Consider the following 19850-nt stretch of genomic DNA (forward strand, 5'->3'; position numbering starts at 1 on the left):
ATCCTCGTAATTTAAAATTACTTTTAGGGTGGAACCCCCCTAATTGTACAACAGGAACTTCTGTCTGAACTCTTCCTTCTAGCACTTTGCATTGAACGTGGACTCTCTCAGGTTTGTAAGGAAGCAGGAGTGATAGTTTTCCTTTGCAGAGGGAAAATGAAGAGGAGTGGAAAGCAGATCCATTAATAAAAGTGCTCTTTCTTGTGGGGAGTGGAAGGGTTGGGGGAGGTACTTACTGTTGCTTTCTTAATTCTGTAACTACGTTGTCCTATGTGTGTTGAAGAACTGCATCCTTGTGGCTTAAAACCCCAGTGAGGCCACAGACTGCTTCTGAGCCACTAGCATTTATTTTAAACAGCAGCTATTTGGAAGTGTTGTTGCAAAGCACGTAAGATCTTTTCTGAAAGTACTGTGGATGACTGTTTCTTTCGGTTACAAGCAATGCTTCAGTGTATTGGTGCAGAGTGATGAAAGTGGTCCTGTGTACAAGTATTGCAAAATACTGTTTTTTTTTCCAGTGGCATGAAGTGACAATGGTGCTTCTTTTTTAGACTGCATGTTGTCAACTTTTCTGAGATCTTTAAGAAAAGCAATTCTGAAGTAGGATTTTAATTTGACACGAGTGATGTACAGACAGTTGTAGTGAAAGTGTAATATTGTTGCAAACTAGGTTTTTGGAATATATTAAATATTCTTGTGTGCTTGGGATTAGAGACTAAATGAGAAGCAAGAGTTGTAAGTTGCGTAGATGACATTGGAATACGTTTTAGTCTAACCATTTTCAAATACTAAAGGCAGAAGAATCTTTTTGTCAATTACATTGACTCTGTTCTGAGTGGGATCTGGTCTTGGACCAGTCTTCTTAATATGTTAAGAACTAACATCTTGCATGAGGCTTGAGTTGCCTGAGGAGGGAGGCTTTTTTCATTTTTTTTGGCTTACACAGCCTATTTCATGTGTACAAATACCTTTGTATCCCACTTTTGATAGAACTGAATGTTCTTAGTTTTGTAGATTTCATATTTGGAAGCATTGAGTGCTTTGTTTTCAGCTACTGAGGAACAAGAATTAGGTGAAACACTGGTTATTAACTTCAGAAGGTATCTTTTTTAGTATGCACAGAGTAACTTTTTGAGGAGGGGTTCCAGTGAGATCTGTATTATGTTTTTGCTAAAGAAAGCTAAGGGCTGGTGGTTTCCACAGGACTGTTTCTACAAATCCTGTGAGCTGGATGGTAGGTCACTTGTCAACTTGTCTAAGTGTTATGCTGAACTGAGTGTCTGCCTGTGAATTAAAATGTGTATCAGCAGACAGCTCAGCCCAGCTAAGTGAGCCTTGAAGTAGGTAATAACACTGTCCTTTTTGTTGTGGAAAAAACTCCTGAAAGTGCAGCAAGCCCTCAGTCTTTCTGGATCTGCCTCTGCAAATGAAAACAGACAAACACAAGCTCATAAATACTTACCTTCTTCTTCACTTACTCTCTCAAAATACTTCTTGCTGGAATATTTATTGAAATTAAATTTCTGAATGGAAGATTTATTAATGGGAAAAAATAAAGAGCTTGTAACTGGGCCAGTTAAAGTTAAAAACCTTGAATCACGTGCGGAATTATAGGCAGCTTACAGCCTTTAACATGAATCAAACTTTTAACTGTCCATGCGACTCCCATAACACTTAGTTTTCAGAGTGTTCCTCTTCTTGTTTCTAGATCATTGGACTATTCTAACAACTTTGGAACATAAGTTAACTTTTAACAAGACCTTAAGCAAGCTGTCACAACCTCAAAATAAATTGGGACACTTGTTAGTTGGTGTATAGTTCTAACCTTCTCTTACAATGTCTTTAAATTGCCAGTCTTTTTGCCATTATCTAGATCTTAGAGAAGGGGGGGGGGTGAATGTCATGCTCCTTTTAATTGATGTGCTACTACATGTACAGTTGCTATTGTCTTGTGTACCTACTTGGCCACATGCAAGGTGAATAATTAAACTTGAAGAGAGAAAATTGAGTGCACAGTATGTCTTCTGAAAATAATGCTAATAAAAATCCTTGTCACTTCTGACTACACATTTGTTGTGCTTCTAATATAACGCTTCTGCTCTGGTTGTAGGCATTTACTACTAATAGTTTGGATAAAGAAAACAAAGTGAATATGAATAGTCTGCACAATACAGCATTCACAATCCCAACAATATGGTTGTAGCTTGTTGTCCATATGAATTGAACACTGGTATGGAATTACATCTCTAAAGCATGTAAGAACCTGGAGGGTTCAGAGGTGGAAGGGAGCAAGCTTGCACCAAGTGGAAACTCTTCAGTGTATGCATTAAATACTTGATGTTGTGGTGCACTGCTTTTTGCCATATTTTGGTTGAAAAGATTTTCTAATTATTTTTGTTCTGTGAATGCTTAAAGCACTAAGTTGAATCCAAGTCTAATTAAATCGAAACAAAATCTTAAAGGGAAAATCAATGTATTTCAGAATAAATGAACCCTGATCAGTTAGCTTACATAAAGAAAAAGACTAATACCAAGTGTAAATTGTTATACTTTTACTGTTGGAGTAACGGAAGTTACCTTCAGGAGAGAAGTAAATTTAATGCCTTAATCTTCTGTTGGGAAAAGAAAAATCTAAACACTCAGGATTGAGTGAAACATTCCCAGGGTTATTTTGATAGAATTTGCTGTTGTGAGACTAAGATTTACTTCATCTTTTGAGTAGTAAAAATTACTTTTCTTAATATGAGGAATAAAGACAAATTACTTGAGTATGGAGAAGATCTGTTCAATTAATCTCTTCAGACTTGTGTTGTTAGAAGGGTGAGCCACCACAGAATGCTTTAATATGGGCTGTCTAGATGCCTTCATTATTCTCTGAGTAACTGGCTTTAGGAATACTTTAGGAAAAATACTTGAGGAGAATAAGAAAAAAGTCACTTCAGAAGGAAGTTTAAAAACATAACAAAAATAACTTTAGGAAAAACTGATGAAGGAAAGTTACCAAAAAAACAGTTGTATTACTCAAATTTTGGTGTTTTGACTCTAAGTATTATCATGTGGCCATCACTTAGTTGGTTAGTCTTAGTAGGATTTTCCTACTAAGGATAGTGAACATGTCAGACATGACATGTAGTAGGCTTAGTTTTTTCCAACCAAATCCCAGAAGTCTAGTAGTGTGGGCGGGACTATCTGAAAGCTTGAGGAAATCACTTCCACTTGCTCTCTGGCCTAAACTTTTTGCTTGTTTGGGGACATGATTTGGAATAGGACACTTCAGTCTTAAATTCCCATTCCACCTCCCTCACCTGTATGATTCACAAGTGTTTGCATAGCTCTACTTGAAGGATGAGAGATGAATAGCACTTCGATGTGATTTGTATAGGCTCTTTGGAAACAATCAATGCTTGTTTAACTTGAAGTGTTGCTTCTTCCAGCATTAATACTAGGACAGTTTGAGGTTAGTAAAGGTTAGTGGTGCTCTATGGTGCTCTCATAGTGGTTCTATGTGGGTAGGATATGAATGGTTGGAATTTCCTAGTTAATGCTAAGTCAAAAGCATGTTCTGGCCAGGGAAGTAAAAGAAAGATGTCTGTTGCCTTAGCAGTTATTTACACTGTGCTGTTTTATATGCTGATGAGCTGTCTCATGAGTCATGCAGATGGTGATACTCATTGGTTTTGAAACACAGATGTGGAATATTTTTGAAGATGTAACTTCCGTCTTAAATATTATCGATAGTGTAATATGAACTTTGACCTCTAGTCAGAGCTCATACAATAAACGAGCTTTTGCATGTAGCTGAAAGCTGCTTGAAAGAACTCTTGTAGCTTATCTATGTGAAACTTACTCCTTTCTCTGACATCACAGGTTTCCTGTCTCATCTGTCTCCCTTCATCACTAGCATGTTACTTTATTCCTCTCACTTCAGTATTACCAAAGAGTGCTCAGTCCTTTGAGTTGGTGGAGCTGCAGCCATAAAAGAATTGGCAAGGTTGAGCTTTCCTACCAAGTGGAACTGGTTGCATTCCCATTCCAAGCATTTCATCTTCTTACACTGAAGAGCAAAGAGACAAACTTGTAAATACTTGTAACTGCATAAAGTCTTAATGCATGGAATCTTGAGGTTGAGCGTATAGATATTTCTGAGAAGAGGTCTTTGATGGATGATCTGGTCTTGTGCCTTACTGTGCTGGCAAACACTTAATGCTTAAGTGAATAATTCAGCAGTCTTGCACACCAGAAAAATTTGGATTTACCTACACAGCTCAGGCATGAGGATATGTTTGAATTACTTAAAATGACTAAAAAATTGTGCTGTACATAACAGTTATATTGGTAGTGACTTGTAACCAGACCAGGTGATTCTCTTGAAATACTGCCTTAATGTGAAAGGGTTGATGTGTTAAGAGTTTGAAGTTGTACTTAATCTAATATTTATTTGTAAATGGTACAAACACAAACCTGTAGGTGGAATTTTTTAATCTGTGTCTCAGTATCCTGATAGCTTTCTGTTTTGACTTTCTGCTGACAGGTCACATTTAGGGCAGGCAAAACATAAGGCACATAGCCCTCCTGAGAGTAGAAAATCTATTTCAAAGACACCCAAAGTGCAGTCTAATACTACTACTGAGCAGTCCAAGGGACACTTTTCCAAAAGGTAATTGCACTTCATATTCATATGTTATCAGTGTTATCTGCACTTCATGACTGTATGTAATATGTCTGGCTATACAGAACTGTTATGAAATGTATGACTAATAGGTTTTAAACTAGGCATTATGTTCAATAGATGTGTTTCAATGTCTTATGTTCTGTTCATGTTTTGTACTTGTAATTCAGCTAAGAGTATTCAGTCAGTGATGGGAGCATACAAATTCTACATAACTAGTCCTGGAATACTTGCAGGTTCTTTTCCTCTCTTCCCCCTTTGTTTTGGAGGAAGATAGACCAAGGAGTTCTGAGATATGTCCAGTATTAATTGAAACCTGCAGTAATCTAAGGAATGCCTGTTCAGAGTAATCATTTTGATCATGTTTATTATCTATTTTCATACACTTCTGCTGTGTATGCACCAGAACAGCTTTTTAGCATGTAGAATTTTGCCCTTTTTGTTTCTTAAAATTAAGGTAATTAATCAGATAAGATTGAGAGACTTTCGTTTGAGAGCCTTCATTGAAGTAGAATCCAGTTATGACCAGTTACGCATTACTGAACAGTCCTTGTTCTCTTGTGGAATTACATTCTCAAGCATTCAGCTTCATGGCTTGAATTTTTGTTTTAATAGATTTACATGTCTATATACAATCCTAGTGAAATCAATCTAGTAGCTTCTTTTTTTGTTTAAAAAACAGTGTCCTGTGCTTTTATTTTGCAGTTCATTTTAGTTCTCATGCTAGCAAAGGTTGTTTTTTGGCAATGAAATCTGGAGTATGATCTCATATAAGCATGCTTTTTGTATCAATGTCAACTTAATATTTGACAGGTTATTTTACCTGCGGTTTCCTTTATTATTAGAGATTGCTGACATTTATCTTGCAAAACCGTTGCAACAGCATGAGGTTCCTTGAGTTTAACACTAATGCTATTCCTGCTTGCTTCTACAGAGGCTGTAGTTCATCTGCTGTTTTAATACCACAACAAGAAGATCCAGAAAGAGTCAATACTTCAGAAAAGCAAAAAACGGGGCAAGTGCCTAAGAAAGAAAATTCTCGAGGAGTTAAACGCAGTGCTAGTCCAGATTGCAGCAGGACCAATTCTCCTAGCTCTGCTAAAAAACCCAAAGCACTTCAACACACTGAAACTTCCTTGGAAACTAACAAGCCACATACTAAATCTAAGAGAAGACACTTAGACCAAGAACAGTCTAAGTCTACACAATTGCCATCAACGAGCAAGGCTCACACCAGAAAGGGTGGAGCTGCTGGTAGCTCCCGAAGTCAGAAAAGGAAAAGGACAGAGAGTCTGTCTTGTATAAAGAGTGGTTCAGCAGTTGAATCAACTGGCGCTGAAGAGAAGTCAGCAAAACCCTCCAAGCTGGCTTCAAAATCGGTGACCTCAGCCAAAGCTGGGTGTAGCACCATCACTGATTCTTCTTCTTCAGCTTCGACGTCCTCTTCCTCTTCTGCTGTTGCCTCTGCTTCTTCTACCGTTCCTCAGGGTGCCAGAGTGAAACAGGGAAAGGACCAGAATAAGGCTAGACGTTCCCGTTCTGCATCCAGCCCCAGTCCAAGAAGGAGCAGCAGGGACAAAGAACAGAGTAAAACAGGTGGCTCTTCAAAGTTTGACTGGGCTGCTCGATTCAGTCCAAAAGTTAGTCTCCCTAAAACAAAGCTGTCTCTACCAGGCTCTTCCAAGTCAGAGACATCAAAACCTGGACCTTCAGGACTACAGGCCAAGCTAGCAAGTAAGTTGTTCACTTTCTTTTATGGAAGAATATACATGTATGTTTTAAAATGAACTCTTCTAAACAAATACGTCCTTCATTGTTTACAGGGTTCTTGGGTCCTTGTTAAAGAGAAATAACTTTATTTTATTCTACTGAGCTTTTAGGTAAAGTTGTGACTGAAACCACTTATAGATAAAGCAAATGGTATAAGTACGCAGCCTGTTCTGTAGGCCTAAGATACTTCTCTATCTTGAATGTCAATTTTTAAAATTTATACAAGATACTTGCATATTGTTGTCATGGGGACATACAAAATCAAGAGTTTTCTAACGTTTACTTGTTCTGTTTAACTTTTTTTGTCATTTTCTTAAACTCTGTGCCATGACTGGGAATGATACTTGTTGGAAAACAAGTTATCTAACTTGTGGTTTCTTTTTTCAAGTTAGGTTTGCTGCTTTTTCTTTTTTACGGTGCCAGTTTCTCATCTTAGTTTAAGATCAATAATATTTTAAACTTTAAAATTGGTATATCTAGTGACTGGCTCATGAATCGCTATCTTTTATCTTTTAAAATGCTCTTATAAAACATGTCCTCCCTAGTGCTGAATTGGAGTAGTAGGTACCTTTCTTGTACGTTCTGATAAGGATTTTAGGCTGTTTCTAAGCCAGAGCCCCTGCTCATTAGTGTGCAGATATGCTTATAGCTCTGTTTCCTTGAAAAATGTGGTACACCAAGGCAGAGTAATAAACTTTAAATGCTTTTTTCATAACATGTTCTATAAAAATTGTTTTAATAGGTTGGATTCCTAAGCCTGGTAACTGTTGCACATTTACCTAGGCATGATCATGAGTAGCATGTTTCAACTAGGGCATGTCTATAGCTAATACTAATGCAGGAAATATGTGAAATAAACAAGGGGAACTGGATGGCTTCCTGTATAATGAAAATAGATTTAATTGACCTAACAGGCTTGTTTTGGATAACTTGCATGACTGGAGTATTGATTCTAGAATGACCTAACCTAGTTGGGGAAGGATGGCATTGGGGAAGGGGAGAGGGGTTGCTCTCTTATGGCAAGACTTTACGTACCTGATTCAAGACTCACGGGGTGGTGGACTCCTGAGGGGACAAACTGAATTTCTCCAGGATAATGAGATGAAGGAATGGGTAGGAATTGATCAAGACTGACTGACCATCAAGTTAGCTCTTAATGAAGCCTGCCCTTTAGTTACAGGCAACTCTTTGACAAAGGAGAGAAGCAACAGGGAGGTGAAAGAATGTGCTTCTAAGTGAACACAAAAAGGTGAAGGCAGAGGGTAATTTTTGTGACTGTTTATAACCCTTCAGCACGGAGTGAGAAAGGTGGGATAGCACAACCTCTGGTGGTGGGGCATGTGGAGTAGCTTGAAAAACGACACTGAGAATACGAGCTTAAATTATCTCTCATAGAATGTACTGAGAAAGCCAGCTTGACTAGCTTTAGCTCTTTTGTGACCTGAAAGTCAGCTTTGGCATAAGATAAACTTAAGTAGAACTAAGGCATTCAAGTAATGACAGAAAACAAAGTTGGTATAGACTGTAAATATATATACTTAAAAAGTCAGTGTTAAGGGTTACAAAGCATAGTAAGAAACATTTCTAGACTCCATTTTAGGTTAAAGAAAGTTGCTTTCTGTAGGTAGCATCCCAGTTTGAGGGGGAAAGATGTGATACTGGGAAGTCTAAAATGTGTAATCTGTTTAGATTACAACAAAACTTACTTGAATAGCTATTATACTGAGTATCACTGATTGGAGTATGATTGTGCTAAATATCACTAAGATTTAAGTATCACTAAGATGTAAGAACTCCATCTAGAATAGATGGAGAGTGCTAATCTTTATATTTTCAAATAGCCTTAGCTTTTCAAATAGTGCATTAAAGCTTTGACAACAGATTGAAGTAATATTGGAGTCAATAGTAATTAGTAACTTATCCCTTTAAGAAATACTTGGCTGTTATACAGCTTCACTAACTAGAAAATATTGGTACAAATTTTAAATATTTCAACAAGATACACATTTTGAGTAATGTTGAGAAATGTCAAGAAAATATTAAGAAATAAGAAATCACAAGGGTAGGTTTTTAAGGAAGGAGGGGTCAGGTCAAACTTATTTTCTCTGGTAAGCTAATACCTTTAGAGGATAAGGGAGCAGGAGTAGCTGGTATCTCACACAAATAACAACCCTAAGGCCTTCTAAAGCAGTAAAGCAAATGGTGATGTAGATCAAACTGTGGTGTACACCCCTCTGGAGAAATGTGCTTAGAAGTCATTGCAGTTCTCTTAGCAGAAGCTAAAACTCAGTAGATTTGTATAGAGGTGTAATACGAAAGAGGTGTTTAAAAATTGAAATAGGGCTGATAGAACTAGTGTAAAATAAACGAAGAGCCATAGAAAAACTCAGGGAAAAATGCTGGTTGGGGAGTGGTTCTATGAAGAATGGTCTGGGATGAGAGGGGAGATTATTACGACTGGCCAATGTGGTCAGCCATGTCTATGTAAATACAGTGCTGTTGTTCATCTCTGGATATTGCAGTCAAAGAATGACATGGTTCAGTTTAAAGTAGTTTCAAGTACAAGAATTATTATTAGTGGTTGTGATCTTTGAAGGAAAAACCAGAAGAGCTGAGGTAGCTTACCCTATGGAAGAGAAAAATGAGGAGAGATGTGATTGCCATCTTTGCAGGAGCCTCCCACATACTGGAGGAGACTAACCTCAGCTTTCTTGTTCTGTCCTCACTGGAGAAGTAATGGGCATTAAATGCAGCCAAGCTGACTTTCAGAGATTTCAGCTAGATACACAAGTCGTATGTTGCAAGGGTAACTGAGCCAGTGGCCTTACTGAATAAAGGCTAGAAAGTTCATTGGAAAAGTAAAAATAGCCTGAAGGCTTCCATCTCTTGTTCTGCAGCTAAATATTGTACTTAAAAAAGGCAAATTTTAAGCTTTGCTCTTGATTTGACTATTTTCATGTCCTTTCAAGCACTATAACTTTCAGAAATTTTGGAATGCTGCAAATTGTGTCAAATTACTTAACTATATATATATAAAAGCTTATTTATGCTTCTGTTGCTTCTATTATCAGGGAAATTTCTGCCTCTCTTTGTATGGGGTCTTACCTTTGAATAGGAAGAAGCTGTCAATGATGGCTGGGACAATGCTGAGAGCAGGGTGACCTAGAGTAGCTGTCCCGAAATGAGAAGCCTCAACCTAATACTTGAAGATTTGGGGGGCTGAGAAGGCTGATGGATATAGTGAAAAGCCAGATAAAGGTCAACACAGAACATGGTGGTGTAACTGCTGACTCGAAAGGGGATGGGCGGGGTGAGGGAGAGTCTGAAAATAGCTCTGAATTAGTTTATTTGCAATGGTAGGTGGCAGTGCTGTCCTGTAGGGCAGGATGTCTGTATGTTGGATTGAGGAAATAACATGACTAGGTAGGAGATACTTAGTTACAGTTGCAGTGATGGGCTGTATGGGGTTCTAGTTAACAGCTGAGGATGTCTGGGTTGGTATTGAGGGGCACAGTGGCATGTTAGAAGGACAGTAGGTGCCTTCCCCTGCCGATGGTGTTTTTACCCCACCTTTATTGCTTGAGCTAGAAAGCAGCCCAACACAGGAGCCAATCTAAAATGTAAACTTACAGCCCTAAGAAGTAAATTTCGATTGATTATCTTTCTGAACTGCAAACAAATGATGTTTGGGGTTACCTACTTTGAAAATTTGACTTTGTTTTGGCTTATGTAATACACTCAGGCTGTTAAAATAAGTAAATGTAGTACAGATGCATTCAGAACTTGTTTCTTTCATACAGCAAAAATGCCTTTTAAAAATGCTGACCAGTAAACAGACTTAAATGTGAAGATGTTCTTAAGATTTTTTTTTTACATTTTATTTTTGTAAGGCTACAGTGTTTCAGGTTTAGCCTGTTTGGTTCTCTTTTTCTTCAGACTCATTAACGTGAGTGTTTGGCATGCAAATAGGATGATGTCATGGTATAAGCAATTTATCTGCTTGTCATAGGGAAACCTCTGGCCCTACTTCAGTTCTAAAGCTTCCATCTGAAACTTCTGTAGTTGCCTAATATGAACTGCTTAAACCTATTTTTTTGGAAGGTGTGTCACCCGTGGACATCTACTAGCTCTTTGAAACGGATCTTTTAGGGTTGCTCTGTCTGTTACAGGGGTAGTGCTGACTGAGTAATTTCTGGAGATGAATGTGAAACTAATTCACCTGAAAGCCCTTGCTGTCTGTGGCAGCATGACTGGTGCTTTCCTTTGTCACACAGCCATAGGGATCTTTAATTCCATCTATCTGGATGTTGGTTGTGCCCTGTTTGCTAGTGAAGGCTTGGGGCTATTTTCATCCTGTGACTCCTATAGGCGCAGGACTAACTCCCAGGCAAGAGGCCTGCTAGCAGGGCGTTCAGGGGAGGGTTAAATTTGGGAGTGTGAGGGAAAGGGGCCTTGTTCCTTTGTTGAAGGAACTAGCAGTCCTGAACGTGTGGTGCTGGGAAGACTCGAAGGATTTCCCAGAAGATGCAGGTGGTAAGACTAACTTAGCTTTCTTAAACAATGAACTTTAAAGGCAGAGTGGCTATGGATAGCAGGAAGGGAACAAGTTCAGAGAAATCTTTTTTCACTTCCTTTTTAGCCTGGGAAATGAATAGAGGGAGGTGGATGCACACAGGTGCCATGGTAGATGTGTAGAAGGAAAGATTTGGGGAAAAAAAAAAACAACACAAAAAGATGTGATGAACAGAGCATTCACTGAGTAGCAGGAGAAAATGAACTCAGCTGTTCTGGGTGCTCAGCCTATGATGTGTTCTGCAGCTCATCCACCAGGCAATAACTGGTAACTCTATGTTCTCTAGAACCTTACTGAGGTAATTCAGTTTAAAGTGATGGCTCAACTAATTGAATGCTCCTTATGGACAAGGGCAATCCCCTCTACAGCTTCATTGCCATCATGTTTTGTGATGTGCGTGCTCAGCTGATCCTTGTCCCGCTAGCTCAGCTCACCAGTCTGACAAAGCTAACAAGAGGAAGCTGGGCATCTCGGCCTTGGGTCAGGGTCGTAAGGCACGAGCGAGCAGAACCACACTGTTAAACACAGCAGTAGGCAGTTTAACTCTGCTGCCTTGTGAAACCTCTGCCCTTAGCTTATGTTAAGATAGGATTTATGCTAAGTCCATTTCATGTCATGTTCAGTGAAGGTGGTGTCTGTGGTTGATATGCCTATTAGGAAGCTGGTAAGAACAAACTTCATGCTTAGGGCTGACCACTTGAAACAGTACCCACGGATTTCAAGTAGCAACTGACCTTCTGATGTGAGGAACTCAAATGTTTATTTTTCCAGTGGACACGAAGTTAATCTCTCTGATACAAATGTAAAGCAAAAGTACACCTCATTTTTAGAGTCTCATCGTGATGTTACATGGGGAAGTAGACTATTTGGTATCTGTAGCTAATGAGCTGATCTGTAGCTATGAACTCCTAGAGTGGCTGTTGTGGTCAAGTATAGTGCTATTATACTTAATACGTGCATTTTTTAATGTAAAATAGTCAACTATGAGAGGAGTTTTGTTGAATCTGTACTTGTAGGACTTGAAACATAGATAGCTGTGGCATAGGATCCTGCTGCAGCTGTTTCAAACTGCTCTTGTCTTCTCTCCAGCACTCCCCCTTCCTTCCCTTCCACAAACAAGGCAAGTAACTTACTGTATGTAAATAGGGTTGGATTCATTAACTGCTTCTGTTTTAGCAACTTCAACCTAAATTGTTGGTTTGCAACCATGTATAGTAAAAGTGCCACTGCTTTAGGAGTACTTTTAAAAAAAGTAAAAAAAAAAAAAAAAAAAAAAATTTGCATATTCTGTATGTACAGACCGTGTGAAAATTCAGGTGGCTGCCTTATTTCAGCTCAGTGTGCAGTAGCTGTTAGATACAGACGCTTGTTTTCTTACGTTGCCAAGTTTCTGGGGTTAATAAGCCAGGTTTATGGTAAACACAAGAGTATCAGGTTAACCTTAATCTGCATGGAACTTAATGCTGTATGCAGTTAATGTGTTCCTGGATCAAATATGGTATAGTGTCCAGGGGACAGACTATTGACTAGGTCAGTAATAGCTTTTCAGATTACGTTCCCTTTTCTGTTAAATATTCTATCAAGACTTACGTAGTTACATAGTTATTTCATCCTTAAGTATGAAAACTCAATATTCCTGGAATTTTTTTAGAATTAACTAGCAGAAGCCAGTTTGATAGGTACTGTGCTAAAATACAGTTCATGCTTAAATGTGTTCTATTTCTGTTGTGTTGCCAGACGAGGGAGCAGTGTTCTAATTATTTCATCATAAACAAGAGAAAATTAATATCAGCTGTGTTAGTCTTCAACAGTACAAATACTTCTAAATTAAAAACTCACAATTCCTTTCCCAGAGTTGTGAAAATAGGCTTGGTTATTTGCCTAAAGTAAGACCTTACAGCAGTGATAGGGTTTGAAGGGATGTAGTTAAAACAAACACACACAAAACATTGCAGATCTCAATATTGGCAGTGCTTGACTTTTGGAGTGTGGGGGAGTCTGATTTGGTTTTAAGGCAGTTACTCTTAAGCCATATTAATGTAGATCAAACTGCTTGTGACTGAAAGTTATGATTTCTCTACTGAATGTGACTAAGTTAATGCTGCACAGATTTACCTAAGGGGTGGGGGCAAAACAGATAACTTCCCCCTCTCCCCCCCCCCAACCACGCTATGGTTTCTTTATCTCTATGATCTAAAGCTAAATCATTTTTTTGTTTTGGGTGTTTTGAACATAAACACATGGAAATAATGTATCATAGTATTTGTTGAGCATGAGGAGACCTACAAGCTCCTGTGCAACTGGAGTGTAAGGGTTACAAAAAGGTGTCCAAGTAACCATTTAAAAATAAAAATAAAAAATAAAAATAATTTAAGCATTTCTTTTACTGGAATAGCACATCAGTGTAAGGTGACTAAAAGCTGTAAACTTGCTGTAGTTCTTACGTAGAAGCTGTCCTGTTTCACTTCTTTGTAGAGCTGCTGTGTATTTAAAGACTGACTTACTGTCAATCCCTTAAATATTACATAGGCCTAAGAAAATCTACAAAGAAGCGCAGTGAATCACCACCTGCTGAGCTCCCCAGTTTGCGGCGGAGCACACGGCAAAAGACCACGGGCTCCTGTGCTAGTACCAGGTAAAACTCTAAAACAAGATGTGGTTACTGCTGCGGGTTGGTATTTGTTATCTATCTTGGCTATTGTAGAAAGAGCTGCAGTTTTTCAGGCTTGCAGGGTCACCCTGTACACTAATGTCATGGATAATGCATAGAATTTGGCACTATCACGCTTCCAATAAGTACCTCAGCTATGGGAGTTAAGGGGACGAAGAAGTACCCAAAGGCAGTGTCACAAATTTAAATAATCCTATTCTTACGAAGCTTGTGTTTAAAAAGATAGAGTTCTAAACTTCTCTGGTATGAATAATAAAATCAATGACAATTTTGAAAAATAAAGGACTGTATGGTGCCACACAGGTGTCTGTTTTGATACTGTACCAGTTAGCTTGTCAATAGCTGCATCTGAACAACTGGTACTGTGCATATTGAAGTACTTGATGTGCCTGAGGTCTGTTCCTGTTGTCAGTTACGCACTTGAATTTGATGCCTTACATCATAAGCATATATATTTTTTTAGCAGTGACAGTAGTAACATTTAAAAAAGCAGATTTAGAAAGGCCAATGCCCTTAAACTTGACCTGCTATTGAAAACCAAGCTGAATGTCAGAGTTCTTTGTACTTTGAATAGTTCAGAACTTTCTTAAAAGATGAATATTCTGGCATCAGTTCTTTTCAAACGTGTACAAATCAGTTACTTGGTTTGTAATTGTCACTTTAATTGTGAGCATTTTGACTATTTTTAAGTTCCAAAACATTTGTTTTTTCAAATCTTTAGTCGGCGAGGCTCTGGCCTGGGCAAAAGAGGAGCAGCTGAAGCTCGCCGACAGGAGAAGATGGCTGATCCTGACAACAACCAGGATGGAGTTAACTCTTCAGCTGCGCGTACTGATGAGGCTCCCCAGGGAGCTGCAGGTAAAAAGAAATACCAACTGCAGTGTTTTAGTATACATGTGGATACAAACTTCTTACATGGATTTAAGTTCTGGGAGGAAGTTATGATTTAAGTTGGTACAACTTTTGGAACCTTTGGAATGAGAGGGACCTTAACTTTTGAATCTGTTCTCTTGTACATCTGGTACAAGCTTCAGTTATGCTACTTCATAGTCTCCAACCTATTCCCAATGAAGTATACTTTTATTAAAAAAAAAAAAGCCTGAAAACTAATTTCAGTTAATGCTACATAAATCACTGTACTGCTGATTGAAGAGTTGCCAAGCTGTTCAGAATATAGAAGACAAGTATTTACCTGTGAGAGTTCTTTAATAACTACTGGAAAATATTTTTTAAGTTTTCTGTTGAAACTGCAAGCCTCTCTGTATTGGAGAAATTTGTCTTTGGGTTAATTAATACTCCTGTTTATGCAGTTCTGTTAAATGGTACTTAATTTTATCACCTGGTCCTAATCAACAGTGATTTTGAAGGCGCTTTCCAACAATTATGCTGGGTGGTAGAAAAACTCAAAATGTCTGTTTTTAAAACTAGCTACATTGCGATGAAAAGTCAAAATGAACTGGAATGAAGGGCAGTGTAACACCTAAGAGAATAAAATTACTAAGAATGCAGGCAGCTGTGTCCAAAGAAGAGCAATGAAGCTGGTGAAGGGTTTAGAAAACAAGTCTGAGGAGTGGCCGAGGGGGGTGGGATTATTTAGTTTGGAGAAAAAGTTTAGGGAAGACCTTATCGTACTTTACAGTTACCTTAAAAGGGGGTTGTAGTGAGGTGGGGATCAGGCTTTTCTGCCAATAATCAATTGATCAGACAATGGGAAATGGCCTCAAGTTGCACTGGGGAGGTTTAGGTTGGGTATTAGAAGGAATTTCTTTACTGAAAGAGTTACGCAGCATTGGAATAGGCTGCCCAGGGAAGTGGCTGAGTCCCCATCCCCAGAGGTCTTTAAGAAATGTGTAGTTCAATGGTCGACTTCAGTACTATGTTAAAGGTTGGACTAGATGATCTTAGAGGTCTTTTCCAACCTGAATGATTCTATGAAATTCACAGAAATGTTGTTTGCTGATCTGACTTCGTTTGTATCTTGTGTTGGTATAGCCTTTCTTGTTAGTTTTTGGATTAGGATTAGGTCTATAGACTGGCATTGGTCTAATTGAAGTGACAATTGTACAAGTGTGGTGGCAGTGTTAAATGCACACCGCTTTTCTGATGGTGGATGCTTTTTTTTGATGGTGGAGTCAAGGCAAATTTTGTAGTTCTGAAGGTGCTTTAACTCATGTTAATCTATTTTATTTCTTTCAGCTTCTAGTTCTGTTGCTGGAGCTGTAGGTATGACAACATCTGGAGAAAGTGAGTCAGATGACTCTGAAATGGGAAGACTACAAGGTATAAAAGCTATAATTAATTTTCAATTTATTATTTTCTTGCAGCCTGTGAATAGCTGTACTGATGCATGTTCTGTATTATATAATGCGGGGAGGCTGTATCTTGTTTCTATGTCTGTGAATGTGTTGCTTTGCTTACTGTAGTTCTCATGAACTATGACACTGCAAGCTTTAACTCACTGAAGATGTGAGAATTTGGAACTGTCTGTAGGGATTGGTTAGTGTCCTTAGTTGTTTCCATGGTGTGTAATACATTACTATTGATTTTTTTTTTTTCAGGTGGAGATAGGGGTTGGGAGGGAGGAGGAGAATTGAGAACTGAGTCCTATTAAGTGTGTAAGCTATTGCTGGAAGTATGAGAATGTCTTTGCAAGAATACATTTCGAGTTGACAGGCTGGATTAGGTTAATCTGCTGATTCTGGATAACTTTTTTTGTCCTTGTCATTGATAGTCATGTAACTACAAGCTTTGATCAAAGTCTAAATGTTCTTAAACATGCTTGCTTTCATGCTTTAGTTATAGAAGAATTCAGGTCTCTCATCTGAAATATAGGCAGGTACAAACTCAGTTTTCATGTCCTGCAGCTCTTCTAACAATTTTGCCACTATTGTGCAAGGAGTTCTGTGATTGTCATTTTCCTTGCAAATGACAGATTTTGGTAAATCTGGATCACTAATGTGGAAATGAGTGCAATGTCAGTACCAGTTCACTTGCTTATAGCCCCCAGTAAGCGTAGGTATGCATTAGGAATGTTGAGCTAATTTTTTATTATTATTAATTGGTATTTGTGTTGATCAGAAGTGGTCATGCTTGCTACAGTAAAAATTGGAATCACCCACTTAGTCTAGCTTAGGACTACTGAAAAGTGTTATTATAAAAATGCTAACTTTCAGCAGAGATCTTGCCTTCCTATTCATCAGGAAATAAAGCTGTGAAACTTGTGTCCTTTCCTCAGATTAATAGTGCTACTCGGATCCTGAACATGTGAAGATAAGTTTAGCCAGTTTTGCGTAGTTTGAGTTCAGGTTTGAAATTACAGCCTATGTGTCTGCTATTTTAGATCTAAACTTACAATATTAATTTAGTAGACCAGATTTCTTCTGTAAAATATAAAGCTTTGAAAATTTGGTGGGTGACTTCTTAAGGGGCATTAATGCTCTGATGCATATAAAAATGACCTATTTGTTCCTTGAAGGTCATCTTTTTGGTGTGTTTGAAACTGAAGTAACTACAGTCATCTAATCCTAACTCTTTACTAAAGTATCAAAATTCTAGTAGTCTTAAATTATAGCTTCATGGAATTTAAGCTTTCGAAAATATATGTAGAAGCTTTGACAATGGCTGTTATCCTCTGTTTGCTTTTAGCTCTATTAGAGGCTAGGGGTCTTCCTCCTCACCTGTTTGGCCCTCTTGGTCCTCGGATGTCGCAGCTCTTCCACAGGACAATTGGAAGTGGAGCTAGTAAGCCAAGTTTGTCTAATTTGACTTGATTCTTTCCACTTCCAGACTAGTAGAATTCAGCCACTAGTACATTCTAGTATTTGTGTTATCTACATAATTTATATTTTACATGTTGGAGATTTGTATGTCATGAGTGCTAGACCACTGGTCAGCAATATTAATGAGTTTTTCTTCCTATAAGGAAGAGAAATTTGCTTTAGCCATATTTCATTTCTTTTCTTTTTAGTTTTTTTAATCTTGATGTTCCATTCTAGGTGGGGAAGGGAGGGTTCTTGCCTTTTCACCCCTTCATTATCTTTTTCTCTTGCATGATGGGCTGCTTAACGGAAGACCTCTGAACCCCCTTGGTTTTTTTGCTAGCTTTAAGCAAGTGCTTAAGCTAGCTTTAGAACCGATACAACCTAACAGTTTTAAGGTACCTTGTTCAGAGCTTCAAAAGGGTCTTAGTTCTCAGACTATGTCAGTGAGAAAGTGGGTCCTTAGTCTTGTTCCACCATATCTGCATTATGCAGCTGGCTAAGATGTGTGCCTTCTAGTCCCAGCTGGTTTGGCTTCCAGGAGAGCCAAAGACAGCGGGTAACACTGCCTGCCAAGAAGATAGGGTCTAATGGATACTCTATGTGCTGTATTGTGTAAGGGGTATGCTGAAAAGTCCTTTACTTTATAAAGGTGGAGTGGTATGGGTTCTGTCACCCGCTGTAGGTTGGCAAAGATGGCTATGGTGAGCAGTGTGGTGAACTCCCTGAGCTGTGACCAGTCTGCACTGGAAGGACAGCTAAGAGTGAGATTTCATTTCTCTTTCCCTCCCCCTTTTTATGGCAGGGAAAGGAAGTGAAACTACAAATGCAGAGGAAGGCAAACTGTCTCTCGTCTTCCACTCTGGCAGAAATATAGCGTAACAGTTGCACTGAACACTTAAATTCTCTAATATCTTCTTTCCTAATCTTTTTTTCTGGATATATAGGTTCTAAAGCCCAACAGCTTTTACAAGGTCTGCAAGCCACTGATGAAAGTCAGCAACTACAGGCAGTGATTGAGATGTGCCAGCTGTTGGTCATGGGAAATGAAGAAACATTAGGAGGATTTCCAGTCAAGAGTGTTGTACCAGCTTTGGTAAAACAAACAAAAAAACTGTTTCTGTTGGAAGATAAAATATTTCACTTAATAGCTTGCTTAAATCAAGTATTTAAAATGGACCAACGAATGCCTTTGACATTAGCTTGCACTTAGAATTAACACTGGAATTACCAATGTGTCAGATTTCTTTCTTCTCTTTTTAGTATGGAGTTCATTTTTGTGAGCAGTTTTGACAATGTAACTTTTTATCTCTTAGAGCTAATAACTTGAATGGGTAGATAAAATGTCACTTCCTTGTGTTCCTGCAAATATATGAAAGGGGTCTGTTTTGGTGGTCTAAGGAATGAGTGTTATGAATTATTAATTGCACTAACAAAAAAATAGGTGGCATGTAGTTTACTTTTCTTCCATAGCTTGCTTTTGCTAGGTTCTGCAAATACTGTCTGTCCTTGCTCAACGATTTACTCTTTCCTGATCTGCTTTTTAGCATCAGGATTGTTCTCCTAAATAAGTTATGCTATACTGGGCCTCCCTAGTCAATATTTTTTCTGTTTTTTTTAGAATCGATGAGGATTAGTTGGCCTAAAATTTAAAATACTTCCAAGAAGACAGTTCCTATTCTTCCTTCTTATTTGCATAGCCTTCAGGCTGTAGTATGTGTATTGTCAGGTATTTCTTCAGAAAAACAGCCCCCAGAACTTTGTGATTCCAGTAAATAGCCTTTAAGTTGCACTTTAACAGAGCCTGCTTGCCATTGAGTCTTTCTCCTCTGGTAAGAATTGGTAAATGTCAGTAAAACAGTCCTTGCTGCACATGTTGTCAAGGAGGTAGTTGCTGCTTAGAAGGACTTAGATTTTACATTTAAATGCAAACTGCAGCAAGTAGTCAAAAGTGTATACAGAAATAGAACAGCAAACTTAAACAAAACAAAACCCACTAAAAATGCTTAGAAAAAAAAAGCTCATTACACGTTTAAAGAGAAAATTGTCAAGTCTGCACGCATTGTGAGATAAGGTCTGATAGATGGATTTAAAGACAAATGCACTTATTTTAACGTAAGGTTATTGTATGCCTCTGGATACTATGGTCAGAACAATGGAAGTGCTTTAAGAGAATATAGAAAATCCAATTCTGTAGCCATCAGATAATTTTCAGGATGGATGTCACTCTTTCATGCCTGGAGGCAGGTATGAGCCAAGAGAATGATGTATAGGAAAAACTTGAAACTTCTTCCACAGCTGTCTCATGCGTTAATTTACATTTAAGTAATTGTGTTTTTATTTTGCAACAAAATCTGGACAACTGGTATATACTTTTATGTTAAAAAAAAAAAAAAACGAAACCCACTG

The 19850-nt window shown here is 38.2% G+C and overlaps 1 protein-coding gene across 7 annotated transcripts in view; it reads left to right on the plus strand.

Annotated features, from left to right (window-relative positions):
- TRIP12 (thyroid hormone receptor interactor 12) overlaps positions 1 to 19850 on the plus strand; it is a 74963-nt gene that overhangs the window by 27705 nt on the left and 27408 nt on the right. For 3 of the 7 annotated variants that reach the window (XM_067002183.1, XM_067002181.1, XM_067002182.1), the window contains exons 3-9: positions 4532 to 4657; positions 5604 to 6403; positions 13542 to 13647; positions 14405 to 14541; positions 15880 to 15963; positions 17329 to 17424; positions 18389 to 18537. In XM_067002183.1, the coding sequence (XP_066858284.1) occupies positions 4532 to 4657; positions 5604 to 6403; positions 13542 to 13647; positions 14405 to 14541; positions 15880 to 15963; positions 17329 to 17424; positions 18389 to 18537 (1498 nt within the window). The remainder of the gene's footprint in view (positions 1 to 4531; positions 4658 to 5603; positions 6404 to 13541; positions 13648 to 14404; positions 14542 to 15879; positions 15964 to 17328; positions 17425 to 18388; positions 18538 to 19850) is intronic. The other 4 variants (XM_067002186.1, XM_067002187.1, XM_067002184.1 and 1 more) reach the window with 3 other exon arrangements.

This window comes from Anser cygnoides, chromosome 9, assembly GCF_040182565.1.
Source record: "Anser cygnoides isolate HZ-2024a breed goose chromosome 9, Taihu_goose_T2T_genome, whole genome shotgun sequence".
Lineage (NCBI taxonomy): Eukaryota > Metazoa > Chordata > Aves > Anseriformes > Anatidae > Anser > Anser cygnoides.